The sequence below is a fragment of the Lytechinus variegatus genome, chromosome 6 (genome assembly GCF_018143015.1).
Source record: "Lytechinus variegatus isolate NC3 chromosome 6, Lvar_3.0, whole genome shotgun sequence".
Lineage (NCBI taxonomy): Eukaryota > Metazoa > Echinodermata > Echinoidea > Temnopleuroida > Toxopneustidae > Lytechinus > Lytechinus variegatus.
Genome location: NC_054745.1, coordinates 29,033,686 through 29,051,658, shown reverse-complemented (window position 1 = coordinate 29,051,658; position 17,973 = coordinate 29,033,686). Strand labels below are relative to the sequence as shown.

General features: G+C 34.7%; 1 protein-coding gene across 1 annotated transcript in view; it reads left to right on the top strand.

The window, feature by feature from the left end:
* The first annotated feature begins 257 nt into the window (after positions 1 to 257).
* LOC121417692 (oncoprotein-induced transcript 3 protein-like) overlaps positions 258 to 17,973 on the top strand; it is a 61,226-nt gene continuing 43,510 nt past the window's right edge. The window contains exons 1-2 of the mRNA XM_041611426.1: positions 258 to 309; positions 1,189 to 1,323. Of these exons, the coding sequence (XP_041467360.1) occupies positions 258 to 309; positions 1,189 to 1,323 (187 nt within the window). The remainder of the gene's footprint in view (positions 310 to 1,188; positions 1,324 to 17,973) is intronic.

The following is a 17,973-nucleotide window of genomic DNA, read 5'->3' as shown; positions in this document are numbered from 1 at the left end:
CTCGTCGATTTGTGGTTGATTTTGAAAAAATACACTCTTAAAAGTGCAATTAAGTTATCTTTTAATGATTTTGCGTTTGGCATATTAGGCAAAAATTATATTTTTATTTTTTTGATGTTGATATTTCATTTGCTCATAATTTTTTGGGGCCATCAGTGTTTGTCTATAATGAGTACACTAGGGGTTTGCATAAGAGGTGACGCGGCATTTGTGATCTTCCACCCCAAACTGCAAAAACCAAGAATAAGTCGATCAAAATGAATACTGAGATGCTTTCTGAGCTTGAAAATTCACTTCCTAAGTTTGAAAGTGATATATAATGTGTTAAAATTGAGCAACAATAAGCATTGCATGCACTTGACTGAACGCAGAGGAAATTCAGCAGCGTAAGAAATTATTAAAAAACAAGGTTTGAAGTTTGGGTTCACTCAATCATTTAATGTGCATACATATTATCTGAGTGAAACGTCCAAGCATTCCGAAAAAGTAGTGTTCTAGAAACTCTTGTGTCTTTCATCGTATTCAACTTCACGCCTTTGAATTTTGACGGTATGAAAAAAAGGAATTGTTCTTTTTGATAAGCCGTTTTTAATTTTTGTTTTTTGGAGACTAAATTACTATTTTGGCTTTTTACATAGAAACTTTCCTGGTGACGTATTGCTGGTTTTGGGATGATAGTTCACATTTGTTAATGCAACACTTGCTCCGGCCTTAATTTCGTCTAAGATCTAGGATTGGGGTTGCGATTGGGTTTTATGTTTAGGTTGAGGGTTGGGTTTAGTGTTAAACCCAGAGTTGTACATTAGTTGGCCACTCTATTTGCGTGTGGAATTTAGAGCAGAGAAACTGTCGCCAGAGCAAAAATCATGGAACCACATAAAGATCTTCTCTGAACAGAGTGAAACAAGGAAAATATTTACATAGAAATAATTAAATAATTACTTTACTATTTCTTCTCTTGTATTTTGAATGATTTTCAAACCCTGCATGAAAAAATGACGTTAAACCATAAAATGTGTTCACTTTTTTTTTCTTCATTTTGTCCTTTTGAAATGTTGTGTTCCATCCCTGTATTAATTGTTACATGTAGCTACACAGATGATTTCATTAATTTAATCTTTACATTCATTTGTTCATGCTGATATTGATTGCTGTGCATTTTTTAATTTTCTTTTCTTTGATAACCAGACATTAATGAATGCTCCAACTCCCCTGGTATCTGTGTGTTTGGTCAGTGCATCAATGTTCCAGGTAGCTTCCTCTGTGATTGTGACCCAGGCTACATGCTTAACATAGACATGATAGAAGGAGATACCTGCGAAGGTACAGTATGTTCAATTCAGTTTCCATTCATTTGCTTCTCAAAGAAATCCATAAAATACAAACAAATACCAAGTGAAAATAAGCAAAGAGCCAAATAGAAATGCAAGGACCCTGGTATAAACAGTAGGGGAAGGCGGGGTAAGTTGAGCATAGGGGCAAGTTGAGCCACCAGCCCCAGGCCAATAATGAATGAGTCAGACATTGTGGTGGTGTCATGTATCGATGACCCATAGCATAACCCCTAACCCCACCACATTGTTTTCAACTTTGAAACAAAAAGTAGTTTTTTAGAGGGAAAAAGATGAATTTCAGCCAAAAAAGTAAAAAAGAGTGTGAAATAGATAAGTGCTTTATAAACACACACGTCTTTAAATATAATAAAGACATGATAACAACATTATTAGCCCAGGTATGGATCTTCATTCTTGTCATAGTCTCTTATATAATGGATGCATAATAAATGTGTGGATACAAAATTATCGCACTAAGTTCGGACTGGGGTAAGTTGAGCCAAACAGCATGGGGCAAGTTGAGCCATGGTAATTCCTATGGTAATGTATCTTAAAAAACAAACAAACCATAAAAATTGATTGAAATGCTGGCTGAAAGGAGCAAATTTACATGACTGCTCTTTTCCTTTTAAAGGATGTTAGTATTTACAGAGAATTAGCAAGTGAAAAGACTTTAAACAAAAAATTGACATGCTGGTTCTCCCCTCATACATTTTGTACATAGTTTTTGTGGCTCAACTTACCCCAGAAGGTGGCTCAAACTTACCCCATATATGGGGCAAGTTGAGCCATTTGACATCGTTTTTTTCAAAGGTCACGATGACTTTCAGTGTGGGGATAGAAAGTTATATATAGGTGGAAAATATTTCAGAAGAATTAAATTTCAAGGCAAGGTACTTATTTCGACAAGATTATTAATCATATCAATTCTAACATGCAAAAAGCAAAAACTGTCACAACTTACCCGCCTTCCCTTACATACTGTATTAGTTGCTCAGTGGTTAAGTATCTAGACTTGAAACAATAGGGCCAGGGTTCCAATTCCTCCATATCACTCAGTCATGTCCTTTGACAAGACATTAATCAATTTTTTCTCTCTCCTCCCAGAGTACACTTACCTGTTAAGAATGACCTCATTTTTAAGTTCATGTGTCTCTTCATGGTCTAGCAAGATTGTCGACACATGGTGAAGAAGAACAAGTTTTAAAAATTCCTTCGCACAGTTGAGCACCCGTTTGTTAATCAATATAAAAACTAAAAAAAAAAATTCACTCTCTTAACTTTGATTATTTTACTATTACTCATTTATTTTGGGAATGCCCCTTCACTCGTCGATTTTTGGTTGATTTTGAAAAATACACTCTTAAAAGTGCAATTAAGTTATCTTTTAATGATTTTGCATTTGGCATATCAGGTAAAAATAATTTTTTGTTTTTTTCATGTTGATATTTCATTTGCTAATAATTTTTTTTTTGGCCATCAGTGTTTGTCTTCAATGAGTACACTAGGGGTTTGCATAAGAGGTGACGCGGCATTTGTGATCTTCCACCCCAAACTGCGAAAAACCAAGAATAAGTCGATCAAAATGAATACTGAGATGCTTTCTGAGCTTGAAAATTCACTTCCTAAGCTTGAAAGTGATATATAATATGTTAAAATTGAGCAACAATAAGCATTGCATGCACTTGACTGAACGCAGAGGAAATTCAGCAGCGTAAGAAATTATTAAAAAACAAGGTTTGAAGTTTGGGTTCACTCAATCATTTAATGTGCATACATATTATCTGAGTGAAACGTCCAAGCATTCCGAAAAAGTAGTGTCCTAGAAACTCTTGTGTCTTTCATCGTATTCAACTTCACGCCTTTGAATTTTGACGGTATGAAAAAGAGGAATTGTTCTTTTGGATAAGCCATTTTTAATTTTTGTTTTTTGGAGACTAAATTACTTTTTTGGCTTTTTACATAGAAACTTTCCTGGTGACGTATTGCTGGTTTTGGGATGATAGTTCACATTTGTTAATGCAACACTTGCTCCGGCCTTAATTTCGTCTAAGATCTAGGATTGGGGTTGCGATTGAGTTTTATGTTTAGGTTGAGGGTTGGGTTTAGTGTTAAACCCAGAGTTGTACATTAGTTGTCCACTCTATTTGCGTGTGGAATTTAGAGCAGAGAAACTGTCGCCAGAGCAAAAATCATGGAACCACATAAAGATCTTCTCTGAACAGAGTGAAACAAGGAAAATATTTACATAGAAATAATTAAATAATTACTTTACCCTTTCTTCTCTTGTATTTTCAATGATTTTCAAACCCTGCATGAAAAAAATTAAGTTAAACCATAAAATGTGTTCACTTTTTTTTCTTCATTTTGTCCTTTTGAAATGTTGTGTTCCATCCCTGTATTAATTGTTACATGTAGCTACACATATGATTTCATTAATTTAATCTTTACATTCATTTGTTCATGCTGATATTGATTGCTGTGCATTTTTTTAATTTTCTTTTCTTTGATAACCAGACATTGATGAATGCTCCAACTCCCCTGATATCTGTGTGTTTGGTCAGTGCATTAATGGTCCAGGTAGCTTTTACTGTGATTGTACCGAAGGCTACAGTTTTGACGCAGAAGTGGGTACCTGCACAGGTACAGTATATTCAATTCAGTTTCCATTCATTTGCTTCTTAAAGAAATCCATAATATACAAACAAATACCAAGTGAAAATAAGCAAAGAGCCAAATAGAAATGCAAGGACCCTGGTATAAACAGTACATACTATATTAGTTGCTCAGTGGTTAAGTATCTAGACTTGAAACAATAGGGCCAGGGTTCCAATTCCTCCATATCACTCAGTCATGTCCTTTGAGAAGACATTAATCCATTTTTCCTCTCTCCTCCCAGAGTTCACTTACCTGTTAAGAATGACCTCATATTGGAGTTCATGTGTCTCTTCATGGTCTGGCAAGATTGTCGACACATGGTGAAGAAGAACAAGTTTTAAAAATTCCTTCGCACAGTTGAGCACCTGTTTGTTAATCAATATAAAAACTAAAAAAAAAAACATTCACTCTCTCAACTTTGATTATTTTACTATTACTCATTTATTTTGGGAATGCCCCTTCACTCGTCGATTTGTAGTTGATTTTGAAAAATACACTCTTAAAAGTGCAATTAAGTTATCTTTTAATGATTTTGCGTTTGGCATATTAGGCAAAAATTATATTTTTATTTTTTTGATGTTGATATTTCATTTGCTCATAATTTTTTGGGGCCATCAGTGTTTGTCTTCAATGAGTACACTAGGGGTTTGCATAAGAGGTGACGCGGCATTTGTGATCTTCCACCCAAAACTGCAAAAATCAAGAATAAGTCGATCAAAATGAATACTGAGATGCTTTCTGAGCTTGAAAATTCACTTCCTAAGCTTGAAAGTGATATATAATATGTTAAAATTGAGCAACAATAAGCATTGCATGCACTTGACTGAACGCAGAGGAAATTCAGCAGCGTAAGTAATTATTAAAAAAACAAGGTTTGAAGTTTGGGTTCACTCAATCATTTAATGTGCATACATATTATCTGAGTGAAACGACCAAGCATTCCGAAAAAGTAGTGTCCTAGAAACTCTTGTGTCTTTCATCGTATTCAACTTCACGCCTTTGAATTTTGACGGTATGAAAAAGAGGAATTGTTCTTTTGGATAAGCCATTTTTAATTTTTGTTTTTTGGAGACTAAATTACTATTTTGGCTTTTTACATAGAAACTTTCCTGGTGACGTATTGCTGGTTTTGGGATGATAGTTCACATTTGTTAATGCAACACTTGCTCCGGCCTTAATTTCGTCTAAGATCTAGGATTGGGGTTGCGATTGGGTTTTTTGTTTAGGTTGAGGGTTGGGTTTAGTGTTAAACCCAGAGTTGTACATTAGTTGGCCACTCTATTTGCGTGTGGAATTTAGAGCAGAGAAACTGTCGCCAGAGCAAAAATCATGGAACCACATAAAGATCTTCTCTGAACAGAGTGAAACAAGGAAAATATTTACATAGAAATAATTAAATAATTACTTTACTCTTCTCTTGTATTTTCAGTGATTTTCAAACCCTGTATGAAAAAAATGACGTTAAACCATAAAATGTGTTCACTTTTTTTTTTCTTCATTTTGTCCTTTTGAAATGTTGTGTTCCATCCCTGTATTAATTGTTACATGTAGCTACACAGATGATTTCATCAATTTGATCTTTACATTCATTTGTTCATAATGATATTGATTGCTGTCCATTTTTTAATTTTCTTTTCTTTTATAACCAGACATTGATGAATGCTCCAACTCCCTTGATGTCTGTGGGTTTGGTCAGTGCATGAATGTTCCAGGTAGCTTCCACTGTGATTGTACCCAAGGCTACAGTTTTGACACAGAAGTGGGTACCTGCACAGGTACAGTATGTTCAATTCAGTTTCCATTCATTTGCTACATATGTACATGTATTTTAGTATCCTCTGCAATATTCCCATTTTTATCTGTGTGTGTTTTACTTTATTTTGATTACCTGTAGATGTGAATGAATGTGTGAGGGTCCTTGTGCATCCTATATGCCAGGTTAATTTGTGATTAAAAATGCGTTTAAAACGCAAGTGTTCCCCCCCCTTTGAAAGTTATGCCTTTTTTCTCCTTCTTTTGGTGTGTGCTTTTTTTATGAAGCTGTTTATGAGATACGTGTATATATAGCTCTCCACACGACTGGTGATTCGTGCGGTTCTAAAAGTATAAACGTACCTTGAATTGATTTGTTTCAGAATATGTGTTAATATATTTTATAATGTTTCTTCGCACTAAGTTCGGACTGGGGTAAGTTGAGCCAAACAGCATGGGGCAAGTTGAGCCATGGTAATTCCTATGGTAATGTATCTTAAAAAACAAACAAACCATAAAAATTGATTGAAATGCTGGCTGAAAGGAGCAAATTTACATGACTGCTCTTTTCCTTTTAAAGGATGTTAGTATTTACAGAGAATTAGCAAGTAAAAAGACTTCAAACAAAAAATTGACATGCTGGTTCTCCCCTCATACATTTTGTACATAGTTTTTGTGGCTCAACTTACCCCAGAAGGTGGCTCAAACTTACCCCATATATGGGGCAAGTTGAGCCATTTGACATCGTTTTTTTCAAAGGTCACGATGACTTTCAGTGTGGGGATAGAAAGTTATATATAGGTGGAAAATATTTCAGAAGAATTAAATTTAAAGGCAAGGTACTTATTTCGACAAGATTATTAATCATATCAATTCTAACATGCAAAAAGCAAAAACTGTCACAACTTACCCCGCCTTCCCTTACATACTGTATTAGTTGCTCAGTGGTTAAGTATCTAGACTTGAAACAATAGGGCCAGGGTTCCAATTCCTCCATATCACTCAGTCATGTCCTTTGACAAGACATTAATCAATTTTTTCTCTCTCCTCCCAGAGTACACTTACCTGTTAAGAATGACCTCATTTTTAAGTTCATGTGTCTCTTCATGGTCTAGCAAGATTGTCGACACATGGTGAAGAAGAACAAGTTTTAAAAATTCCTTCGCACAGTTGAGCACCCGTTTGTTAATCAATATAAAAACTAAAAAAAAAACATTCTCTCTCTTAACTTTGATTATTTTACTATTACTCATTTATTTTGGGAATGCCCCTTCACTCGTCGATTTTTGGTTGATTTTGAAAAATACACTCTTAAAAGTGCAATTAAGTTATCTTTTAATGATTTTGCATTTGGCATATCAGGTAAAAATAATTTTTTGTTTTTTTCATGTTGATATTTCATTTGCTAATAATTTTTTTTTTGGCCATCAGTGTTTGTCTTCAATGAGTACACTAGGGGTTTGCATAAGAGGTGACGCGGCATTTGTGATCTTCCACCCCAAACTGCGAAAAACCAAGAATAAGTCGATCAAAATGAATACTGAGATGCTTTCTGAGCTTGAAAATTCACTTCCTAAGCTTGAAAGTGATATATAATATGTTAAAATTGAGCAACAATAAGCATTGCATGCACTTGACTGAACGCAGAGGAAATTCAGCAGCGTAAGAAATTATTAAAAAAACAAGGTTTGAAGTTTGGGTTCACTCAATCATTTAATGTGCATACATATTATCTGAGTGAAACGTCCAAGCATTCCGAAAAAGTAGTGTCCTAGAAACTCTTGTGTCTTTCATCGTATTCAACTTCACGCCTTTGAATTTTGACGGTATGAAAAAGAGGAATTGTTCTTTTGGATAAGCCATTTTTAATTTTTGTTTTTTGGAGACTAAATTACTATTTTGGCTTTTTACATAGAAACTTTCCTGGTGACGTATTGCTGGTTTTGGGATGATAGTTCACATTTGTTAATGCAACACTTGCTCCGGCCTTAATTTCGTCTAAGATCTAGGATTGGGGTTGCGATTGAGTTTTATGTTTAGGTTGAGGGTTGGGTTTAGTGTTAAACCCAGAGTTGTACATTAGTTGGCCACTCTATTTGCGTGTGGAATTTAGAGCAGAGAAACTGTCGCCAGAGCAAAAATCATGGAACCACATAAAGATCTTCTCTGAACAGAGTGAAACAAGGAAAATATTTACATAGAAATAATTAAATAATTACTTTACTCTTTCTTCTCTTGTATTTTCAATGATTTTCAAACCCTGCATGAAAAAAATGACGTTAAACCATAAAATGTGTTCACTTTTTTTTTCTTCATTTTGTCCTTTTGAAATGTTGTGTTCCATCCCTGTATTAATTGTTACATGTAGCTACACAGATGATTTCATCAATTTGATCTTTACATTCATTTGTTCATGCTGATATTGATTTCTGTGCATTTTTTTAATTTTCTTTTCTTTGATAACCAGACATTGATGAATGCTCCAACTCCCCTGATATCTGTGTGTTTGGTCAGTGCATTAATGGTCCAGGTAGCTTTTACTGTGATTGTACCGAAGGCTACAGTTTTGACGCAGAAGTGGGTACCTGCACAGGTACAGTATATTCAATTCAGTTTCCATTCATTTGCTTCTTAAAGAAATCCATAATATACAAACAAATACCAAGTGAAAATAAGCAAAGAGCCAAATAGAAATGCAAGGACCCTGGTATAAACAGTAGGGGAAGGCGGGGTAAGTTGAGCATAGGGGCAAGTTGAGCCACCAGCCCCAGGCCAATAATGAATGAGTCAGACATTGTGGTGGTGTCATGTATCGATGACCCATAGCATAACCCCTATCCCCACCACATTGTTTTCAACTTTGAAACAAAAACTAGTTTTTTAGAGGAAAAAGATGAATTTCAGCCAAAGAAGTAAAAAAGAGTGTGAAATAGATAAGTGCTTTATAAACACACACGTCTTTAAATATAATAAAGACATGATAACAACATTATTAGCCCAGGTATGGATCATCATTCTTGTCATAGTCTCTTATATAATGGATGCATAATAAATGTGTGGATACAAAATTATCGCACTAAGTTCGGACTGGGGTAAGTTGAGCCAAACAGCATGGGGCAAGTTGAGCCATGGTAATTCCTATGGTAATGTATCTTAAAAAACAAACAAACCATAAAAATTGATTGAAATGCTGGCTGAAAGGAGCAAATTTACATGACTGCTCTTTTCCTTTTAAAGGATTTTAGTATTTACAGAGAATTAGCAAGTAAAAAGACTTCAAACAAAAAATTGACATGCTGGTTCTCCCCTCATACATTTTGTACATAGTTTTTGTGGCTCAACTTACCCCAGAAGGTGGCTCAAACTTACCCCATATATGGGGCAAGTTGAGCCATTTGACATCGTTTTTTTCAAAGGTCACGATGACTTTCAGTGTGGGGATAGAAAGTTATATATAGGTGGAAAATATTTCAGAAGAATTAAATTTAAGGCAAGGTACTTATTTCGACAAGATTATTAATCATATCAATTCTAACATGCAAAAAGCAAAAACTGTCACAACTTACCCCGCCTTCCCTTACATACTGTATTAGTTGCTCAGTGGTTAAGTATCTAGACTTGAAACAATAGGGCCAGGGTTCCAATTCCTCCATATCACTCAGTCATGTCCTTTGACAAGACATTAATCAATTTTTTCTCTCTCCTCCCAGAGTACACTTACCTGTTAAGAATGACCTCATTTTTAAGTTCATGTGTCTCTTCATGGTCTAGCAAGATTGTCGACACATGGTGAAGAAGAACAAGTTTTAAAAATTCCTTCGCACAGTTGAGCACCCGTTTGTTAATCAATATAAAAACTAAAAAAAAAACATTCACTCTCTTAACTTTGATTATTTTACTATTACTCATTTATTTTGGGAATGCCCCTTCACTCGTCGATTTTTGGTTGATTTTGAAAAATACACTCTTAAAAGTGCAATTAAGTTATCTTTTAATGATTTTGCATTTGGCATATCAGGCAAAATAATTTTTTGTTTTTTTCATGTTGATATTTCATTTGCTAATAATTTTTTTTGGCCATCAGTGTTTGTCTTCAATGAGTACACTAGGGGTTTGCATAAGAGGTGACGCGGCATTTGTGATCTTCCACCCCAAACTGCGAAAAACCAAGAATAAGTCGATAAAAATGAATACTGAGATGCTTTCTGAGCTTGAAAATTCACTTCCTAAGCTTGAAAGTGATATATAATATGTTAAAATTGACCAACAATAAGCATTGCATGCACTTGACTGAACGCAGAGGAAATTCAGCAGCGTAAGAAATTATTAAAAAAACAAGGTTTGAAGTTTGGGTTCACTCAATCATTTAATGTGCATACATATTATCTGAGTGAAACGACCAAGCATTCCGAAAAAGTAGTGTCCTAGAAACTCTTGTGTCTTTCATCGTATTCAACTTCACGCCTTTGAATTTTGACGGTATGAAAAAGAGGAATTGTTCTTTTGGATAAGCCATTTTTAATTTTTGTTTTTTGGAGACTAAATTACTATTTTGGCTTTGTACATAGAAACTTTCCTGGTGACGTATTGCTGGTTTTGGGATGATAGTTCACATTTGTTAATGCAACACTTGCTCCGGCCTTAATTTCGTCTAAGATCTAGGATTGGGGTTGCGATTGGGTTTTATGTTTAGGTTGAGGGTTGGGTTTAGTGTTAAACCCAGAGTTGTACATTAGTTGTCCACTCTATTTGCGTGTGGAATTTAGAGCAGAGAAACTGTCGCCAGAGCAAAAATCATGGAACCACATAAAGATCTTCTCTGAACAGAGTGAAACAAGGAAAATATTTACATAGAAATAATTAAATAATTACTTTACCCTTTCTTCTCTTGTATTTTCAATGATTTTCAAACCCTGCATGAAAAAAATTAAGTTAAACCATAAAATGTGTTCACTTTTTCCTTTTGAAATGTTGTGTTCCATCCCTGTATTAATTGTTACATGTAGCTACACAGATGATTTCATTAATTTAATCTTTACATTCATTTGTTCATGCTGATATTGATTGCTGTGCATTTTTTAATTTTCTTTTCTTTGATAACCAGACATTGATGAATGCTCCAACTCCCCTGGTATCTGTGTGTTTGGTCAGTGCATTAATGGTCCAGGTAGCTTCCTCTGTGATTGTGACCAAGGCTACTTGCTTGACATAGAAGGAGATTCCTGCGAAGGTACAGTATGTTCAATTCAGTTTCCATTCATTTGCTTCTTAAAGAAATCCATAAAATACAAACAAATACCAAGTGAAAATATGCAAAGAGCCAAATAGAAATGCAAGGACCCTGGTATAAACAGTACATACTATATTAGTTGCTCAGTGGTTAAGTATCTAGACTTGAAACAATAGGGCCAGGGTTCCAATTCCTCCATATCACTCAGTCATGTCCTTTGAGAAGACATTAATCCATTTTTCCTCTCTCCTCCCAGAGTTCACTTACCTGTTAAGAATGACCTCATTTTTAAGTTCATGTGTCTCTTCATGGTCTAGCAAGATTGTCGACACATGGTGAAGAAGAACAAGTTTTAAAAATTCCTTCGCACAGTTGAGCACCCGTTTGTTAATTAATATAAAAACTAAAAAAAAAAACATTCACTCTCTTAACTTTGATTATTTTACTATTACTCATTTATTTTGGGAATGCCCCTTCACTCGTTGATTTTTGGTTGATTTTGAAAAATACACTCTTAAAAGTGCAATTAAGTTATCTTTTAATGATTTTGCATATGGCATATTGGGCAAAAATGATATTTTTATTTTTTTGATGTTGATATTTCATTTGCTAATAATTTTTTTTGGCCATCAGTGTTTGTCTTCAATGAGTACACTAGGGGTTTGCATAAGAGGTGACGCGGCATTTGTGATCTTCCACCCCAAACTGCGAAAAACCAAGAATAAGTCGATCAAAATGAATACTGACATGCTTTCTGAGCTTGAAAATTCTCTTCCTAAGCTTGAAAGTGATATATAATATGTTAAAATTGAGCAACAATAAGCATTGCATGCACTTGACTGAACGCAGAGGAAATTCAGCAGCGTAAGAAATTATTAAAAAAACAAGGTTTGAAGTTTGGGTTCACTCAATCATTTAATGTGCATACATATTATCTGAGTGAAACGTCCAAGCATTCCGAAAAAGTAGTGTCCTAGAAACTCTTGTGTCTTTCATCGTATTCAACTTCACGCCTTTGAATTTTGACGGTATGAAAAAGAGGAATTGTTCTTTTGGATAAGCCATTTTTAATTTTTGTTTTTTGGAGACTAAATTACTATTTTGGCTTTTTACAGAGAAACTTTCCTGGTGACGTATTGCTGGTTTTGGGATGATAGTTCACATTTGTTAATGCAACACTTGCCCCGGCCTTAATTTCGTCTAAGATCTAGGATTGGGGTGGCGATTGGGTTTTATGTTTAGGTTGAGGGTTGGGTTTAGTGTTAAACCCAGAGTTGTACATTAGTTGGCCACTCTATTTGCGTGTGGAATTTAGAGCAGAGAAACTGTCGCCAGAGCAAAAATCATGGAACCACATAAAGATCTTCTCTGAACAGAGTGAAACAAGGAAAATATTTACATAGAAATAATTAAATAATTACTTTACTCTTTCTTCTCTTGTATTTTCAATGATTTTCAAATCCTGCATGAAAAAAATTAAGTTAAACCATAAAATGTGCTCACTTTTTTTTTTTCATTTTGTCCTTTTGAAATGTTGTGTTCCATCCCTGTATTAATAGTTAATGTAGCTACACAGATGATTTCATCAATTTGATCTTTACATTCATTTGTTCATGCTGATATTGATTGCTGTGCATTATTTGTTTTATTTTCTTTCAAAACCAGACATTAATGAATGCTTCATCTCCCCTCATATCTGTGTGTTTGGTCAGTGCATGAATGTTCCAGGTAGCTTTTACTGTGATTGTACCGAAGGCTACAGTTTTGACGCAGAAGTGGGTACCTGCACAGGTACAGTATGTTCAATTCAGTGTCCATTCATTTGCTTCTTAAAGAAATCCATAATATACAAACAAATACCAAGTGAAAATAAGCAAAGAGCCAAATAGAAATGCAAGGACCCTGGTATAAACAGTACATACTATATTAGTTGCTCAGTGGTTAAGTATCTAGACTTGAAACAATAGGGCCAGGGTTCCAATTCCTCCATATCACTCAGTCATGTCCTTTGAGAAGACATTAATCCATTTTTCCTCTCTCCTCCCAGAGTTCACGTACCTGTTAAGAATGACCTCATATTGGAGTTCATGTGTCTCTTCATGGTCTAGCAAGATTGTCGACACATGGTGAAGAAGAACAAGTTTTAAAAATTCCTTCGCACAGTTGAGCACCTGTTTGTTAATCAATATAAAAACTAAAAAAAAAAACATTCACTCTCTTAACTTTGATTATTTTACTATTACTCATTTATTTTGGGAATGCCCCTTCACTCGTCGATTTTTGGTTGATTTTGAAAAATACACTCTTAAAAGTGCAATTAAGTTATCTTTTAATGATTTTGCGTATGGCATATTAGGCAAAAATTATATTTTTATTTTTTTGATGTTGATATTTCATTTGCTCATATTTTTTTTTGGGGCCATCAGTGTTTGTCTTCAATGAGTACACTAGGGGTTTGCATAAGAGGTGACGCGGCATTTGTGATCTTCCACCCCAAACTGCAAAAACCAAGAATAAGTCGATCAAAATGAATACTGAGATGCTTTCTGAGCTTGAAAATTCACTTCCTAAGCTTGAAAGTGATATATAATATGTTAAAATTTAGCAACAATAAGCATTGCATGCACTTGACTGAACGCAGAGGAAATTCAGCAGCGTAAGAAATTATTAAAAAAACAAGGTTTGAAGTTTGGGTTCACTCAATCATTTAATGTGCATACATATTATCTGAGTGAAACGTCCAAGCATTCCGAAAAAGTAGTGTCCTAGAAACTCTTGTGTCTTTCATCGTATTCAACTTCACGCCTTTGAATTTTGACGGTATGAAAAAGAGGAATTGTTCTTTTGGATAAGCCATTTTTAATTTTTGTTTTTTGGAGACTAAATTACTATTTTGGCTTTGTACATAGAAACTTTCCTGGTGACGTATTGCTGGTTTTGGGATGATAGTTCACATTTGTTAATGCAACACTTGCTCCGGCCTTAATTTCGTCTAAGATCTAGGATTGGGGTTGCGATTGAGTTTTATGTTTAGGTTGAGGGTTGGGTTTAGTGTTAAACCCAGAGTTGTACATTAGTTGGCCACTCTATTTGCGTGTGGAATTTAGAGCAGAGAAACTGTCGCCAGAGCAAAAATCATGGAACCACATAAAGATCTTCTCTGAACAGAGTGAAACAAGGAAAATATTTACATAGAAATAATTAAATAATTACTTTACTCTTTCTTCTCTTGTATTTTCAATGATTTTCAAACCCTGCATGAAAAAAAATTAAGTTAAACAATGAAATGTGCTCACTTTTTTTCTTCATTTTGTCCTTGTGAAATCTTGTGTTCCATCCCTGTATTAATTGTTACATGTAGCTACACAGATGATTTCATCATTTTGATCTTTACATTCATTTGTTCATGCTGATATTGATTGCTGTCCATTTTTTAATTTTCTTTTCTTTGATAACCAGACATTGATGATTGCTCCATCTTCCCTGATATCTGTGGGTTTGGTCAGTGCATCAATGTTGCAGGTAGCTTCCACTGTGATTGTACCGAAGGCTACAGTTTTGATGCAGGAGTGGGTACCTGCACAGGTACAGTATGTTCAATTCAGTTTCCATTCATTTGCTTCTTAAAGAAATCCATAAAATACAAACAAATACCAAGTGAAAATAAGCAAAGAGCCAAATAGAAATGCAAGGACCCTGGTATAAACAGTACATACTATATTAGTTGCTCAGTGGTTAAGTATCTAGACTTGAAACAATAGGGCCAGGGTTCCAATTCCTCCATATCACTCAGTCATGTCCTTTGAGAAGACAATCCATTTTTCCTCTCTCCTCCCAGAGTTCACGTACCTGTTAAGAATGACCTCATATTGGAGTTCATGTGTCTCTTCATGGTCTGGCAAGATTGTCGACACATGGTGAAGAAGAACAAGTTTTAAAAATTCCTTCGCACAGTTGAGCACCTGTTTGTTAATCAATATAAAAACTAAAAAAAAAATCACTCTCTCAACTTTGATTATTTTACTATTACTCATTTATTTTGGGAATGCCCCTTCACTCGTCGATTTGTGGTTGATTTTGAAAAATACACTCTTAAAAGTGCAATTAAGTTATCTTTTAATGATTTTGCGTTTGGCATATTAGGCAAAAATTATATTATTATATTTTTGATGTAGATAATCCATTTGCTCATAGTTTTTTTGGGGCCATCAGTGTTTGTCTTCAATGAGTACACTAGGGGTTTGCATAAGAGGTGACGCGGCATGTGTGATCTTCCACCCCAAACTGCAAAAACCAAGAAAAAGTCGATCAAAATGAATACTGAGATGCTTTCTGAGCTTGAAAATTCACTTCCTCAGCTTGAAAGTGATATATAATATGTTAAAATTGAGCAACAATAAGCATTGCATGCACTTGACTGAACGCAGAGGAAATTCAGCAGCGTAAGAAATTATTAAAAAACAAGGTTTGAAGTTTGGGTTCACTCAATCATTTAATGTGCATACATATTATCTGAGTGAAACGTCCAAGCATTCCGAAAAAGTAGTGTCCTAGAAACTCTTGTGTCTTTCATCGTATTTAACTTCACGCCTTTGAATTTTGACGGTATGAAAAAGAGGAATTGTTCTTTTGGATAAGCCATTTTTAATTTTTGTTTTTTGGAGACTAAATTACTATTTTGGCTTTTTACATAGAAACTTTCCTGGTGACGTATTGCTGGTTTTGGGATGATAGTTCACATTTGTTAATGCAACACTTGCTCCGGCCTTAATTTCGTCTAAGATCTAGGATTGGGGTTGCGATTGGGTTTTTTGTTTAGGTTGAGGGTTGGGTTTAGTGTTAAACCCAGAGTTGTACATTAGTTGGCCACTCTATTTGCGTGTGGAATTTAGAGCAGAGAAACTGTCGCCAGAGCAAAAATCATGGAACCACATAAAGATCTTCTCTGAACAGAGTGAAACAAGGAAAATATTTACATAGAAATAATTAAATAATTACTTTACTCTTTCTTCTCTTGTATTTTCAATGATTTTCAAACCCTGCATGAAAAAAATTAAGTTAAACCATAAAATGTGTTCACTTTTTTTTCTTCATTTTGTCCTTTTGAAATGTTGTGTTCCATCCCTGTATTAATTGTTACATGTAGCTACACAGATGATTTCATTAATTTAATCTTTACATTCATTTGTTCATGCTGATATTGATTGCTGTGCATTTTTTTAATTTTCTTTTCTTTGATAACCAGACATTGATGAATGCTCCAACTCCCCTGATATCTGTGTGTTTGGTCAGTGCATTAATGGTCCAGGTAGCTTTTACTGTGATTGTACCGAAGGCTACAGTTTTGACGCAGAAGTGGGTACCTGCACAGGTACAGTATATTCAATTCAGTTTCCATTCATTTGCTTCTTAAAGAAATCCATAATATACAAACAAATACCAAGTGAAAATAAGCAAAGAGCCAAATAGAAATGCAAGGACCCTGGTATAAACAGTACATACTATATTAGTTGCTCAGTGGTTAAGTATCTAGACTTGAAACAATAGGGCCAGGGTTCCAATTCCTCCATATCACTCAGTCATGTCCTTTGAGAAGACATTAATCCATTTTTCCTCTCTCCTCCCAGAGTTCACTTACCTGTTAAGAATGACCTCATATTGGAGTTCATGTGTCTCTTCATGGTCTGGCAAGATTGTCGACACATGGTGAAGAAGAACAAGTTTTAAAAATTCCTTCGCACAGTTGAGCACCTGTTTGTTAATCAATATAAAAACTAAAAAAAAAACATTCACTCTCTCAACTTTGATTATTTTACTATTACTCATTTATTTTGGGAATGCCCCTTCACTCGTCGATTTGTAGTTGATTTTGAAAAATACACTCTTAAAAGTGCAATTAAGTTATCTTTTAATGATTTTGCGTTTGGCATATTAGGCAAAAATTATATTTTTATTTTTTTGATGTTGATATTTCATTTGCTAATAATTTTTTTTGGCCATCAGTGTTTGTCTTCAATGAGTACACTAGGGGTTTGCATAAGAGGTGACGCGGCATTTGTGATCTTCCACCCCAAACTGCAAAAATCAAGAATAAGTCGATCAAAATGAATACTGAGATGCTTTCTGAGCTTGAAAATTCACTTCCTAAGCTTGAAAGTGATATATAATATGTTAAAATTGAGCAACAATAAGCATTGCATGCACTTGACTGAACGCAGAGGAAATTCAGCAGCGTAAGTAATTATTAAAAAAACAAGGTTTGAAGTTTGGGTTCACTCAATCATTTAATGTGCATACATATTATCTGAGTGAAACGACCAAGCATTCCGAAAAAGTAGTGTCCTAGAAACTCTTGTGTCTTTCATCGTATTCAACTTCACGCCTTTGAATTTTGACGGTATGAAAAAGAGGAATTGTTCTTTTGGATAAGCCATTTTTAATTTTTGTTTTTTGGAGACTAAATTACTATTTTGGCTTTTTACATAGAAACTTTCCTGGTGACGTATTGCTGGTTTTGGGATGATAGTTCACATTTGTTAATGCAACACTTGCTCCGGCCTTAATTTCGTCTAAGATCTAGGATTGGGGTTGCGATTGAGTTTTATGTTTAGGTTGAGGGTTGGGTTTAGTGTTAAACCCAGAGTTGTACATTAGTTGTCCACTCTATTTGCGTGTGGAATTTAGAGCAGAGAAACTGTCGCCAGAGCAAAAATCATGGAACCACATAAAGATCTTCTCTGAACAGAGTGAAACAAGGAAAATATTTACATAGAAATGATTAAATAATTACTTTACTCTTTCTCTTCTTGTATTTTCAATGATTTTCAAACCCTGCATGAAAAAATGACGTTAAACCATAAAATGTGTTCACTTTTTTTTCTTCATTTTGTCCTTTTGAAATGTTGTGTTCCATCCCTGTATTAATTGTTACATGTAGCTACACAGATGATTTCATCAATTTGATCTTTACATTCATTTGTTCATGCTGATATTGATTGC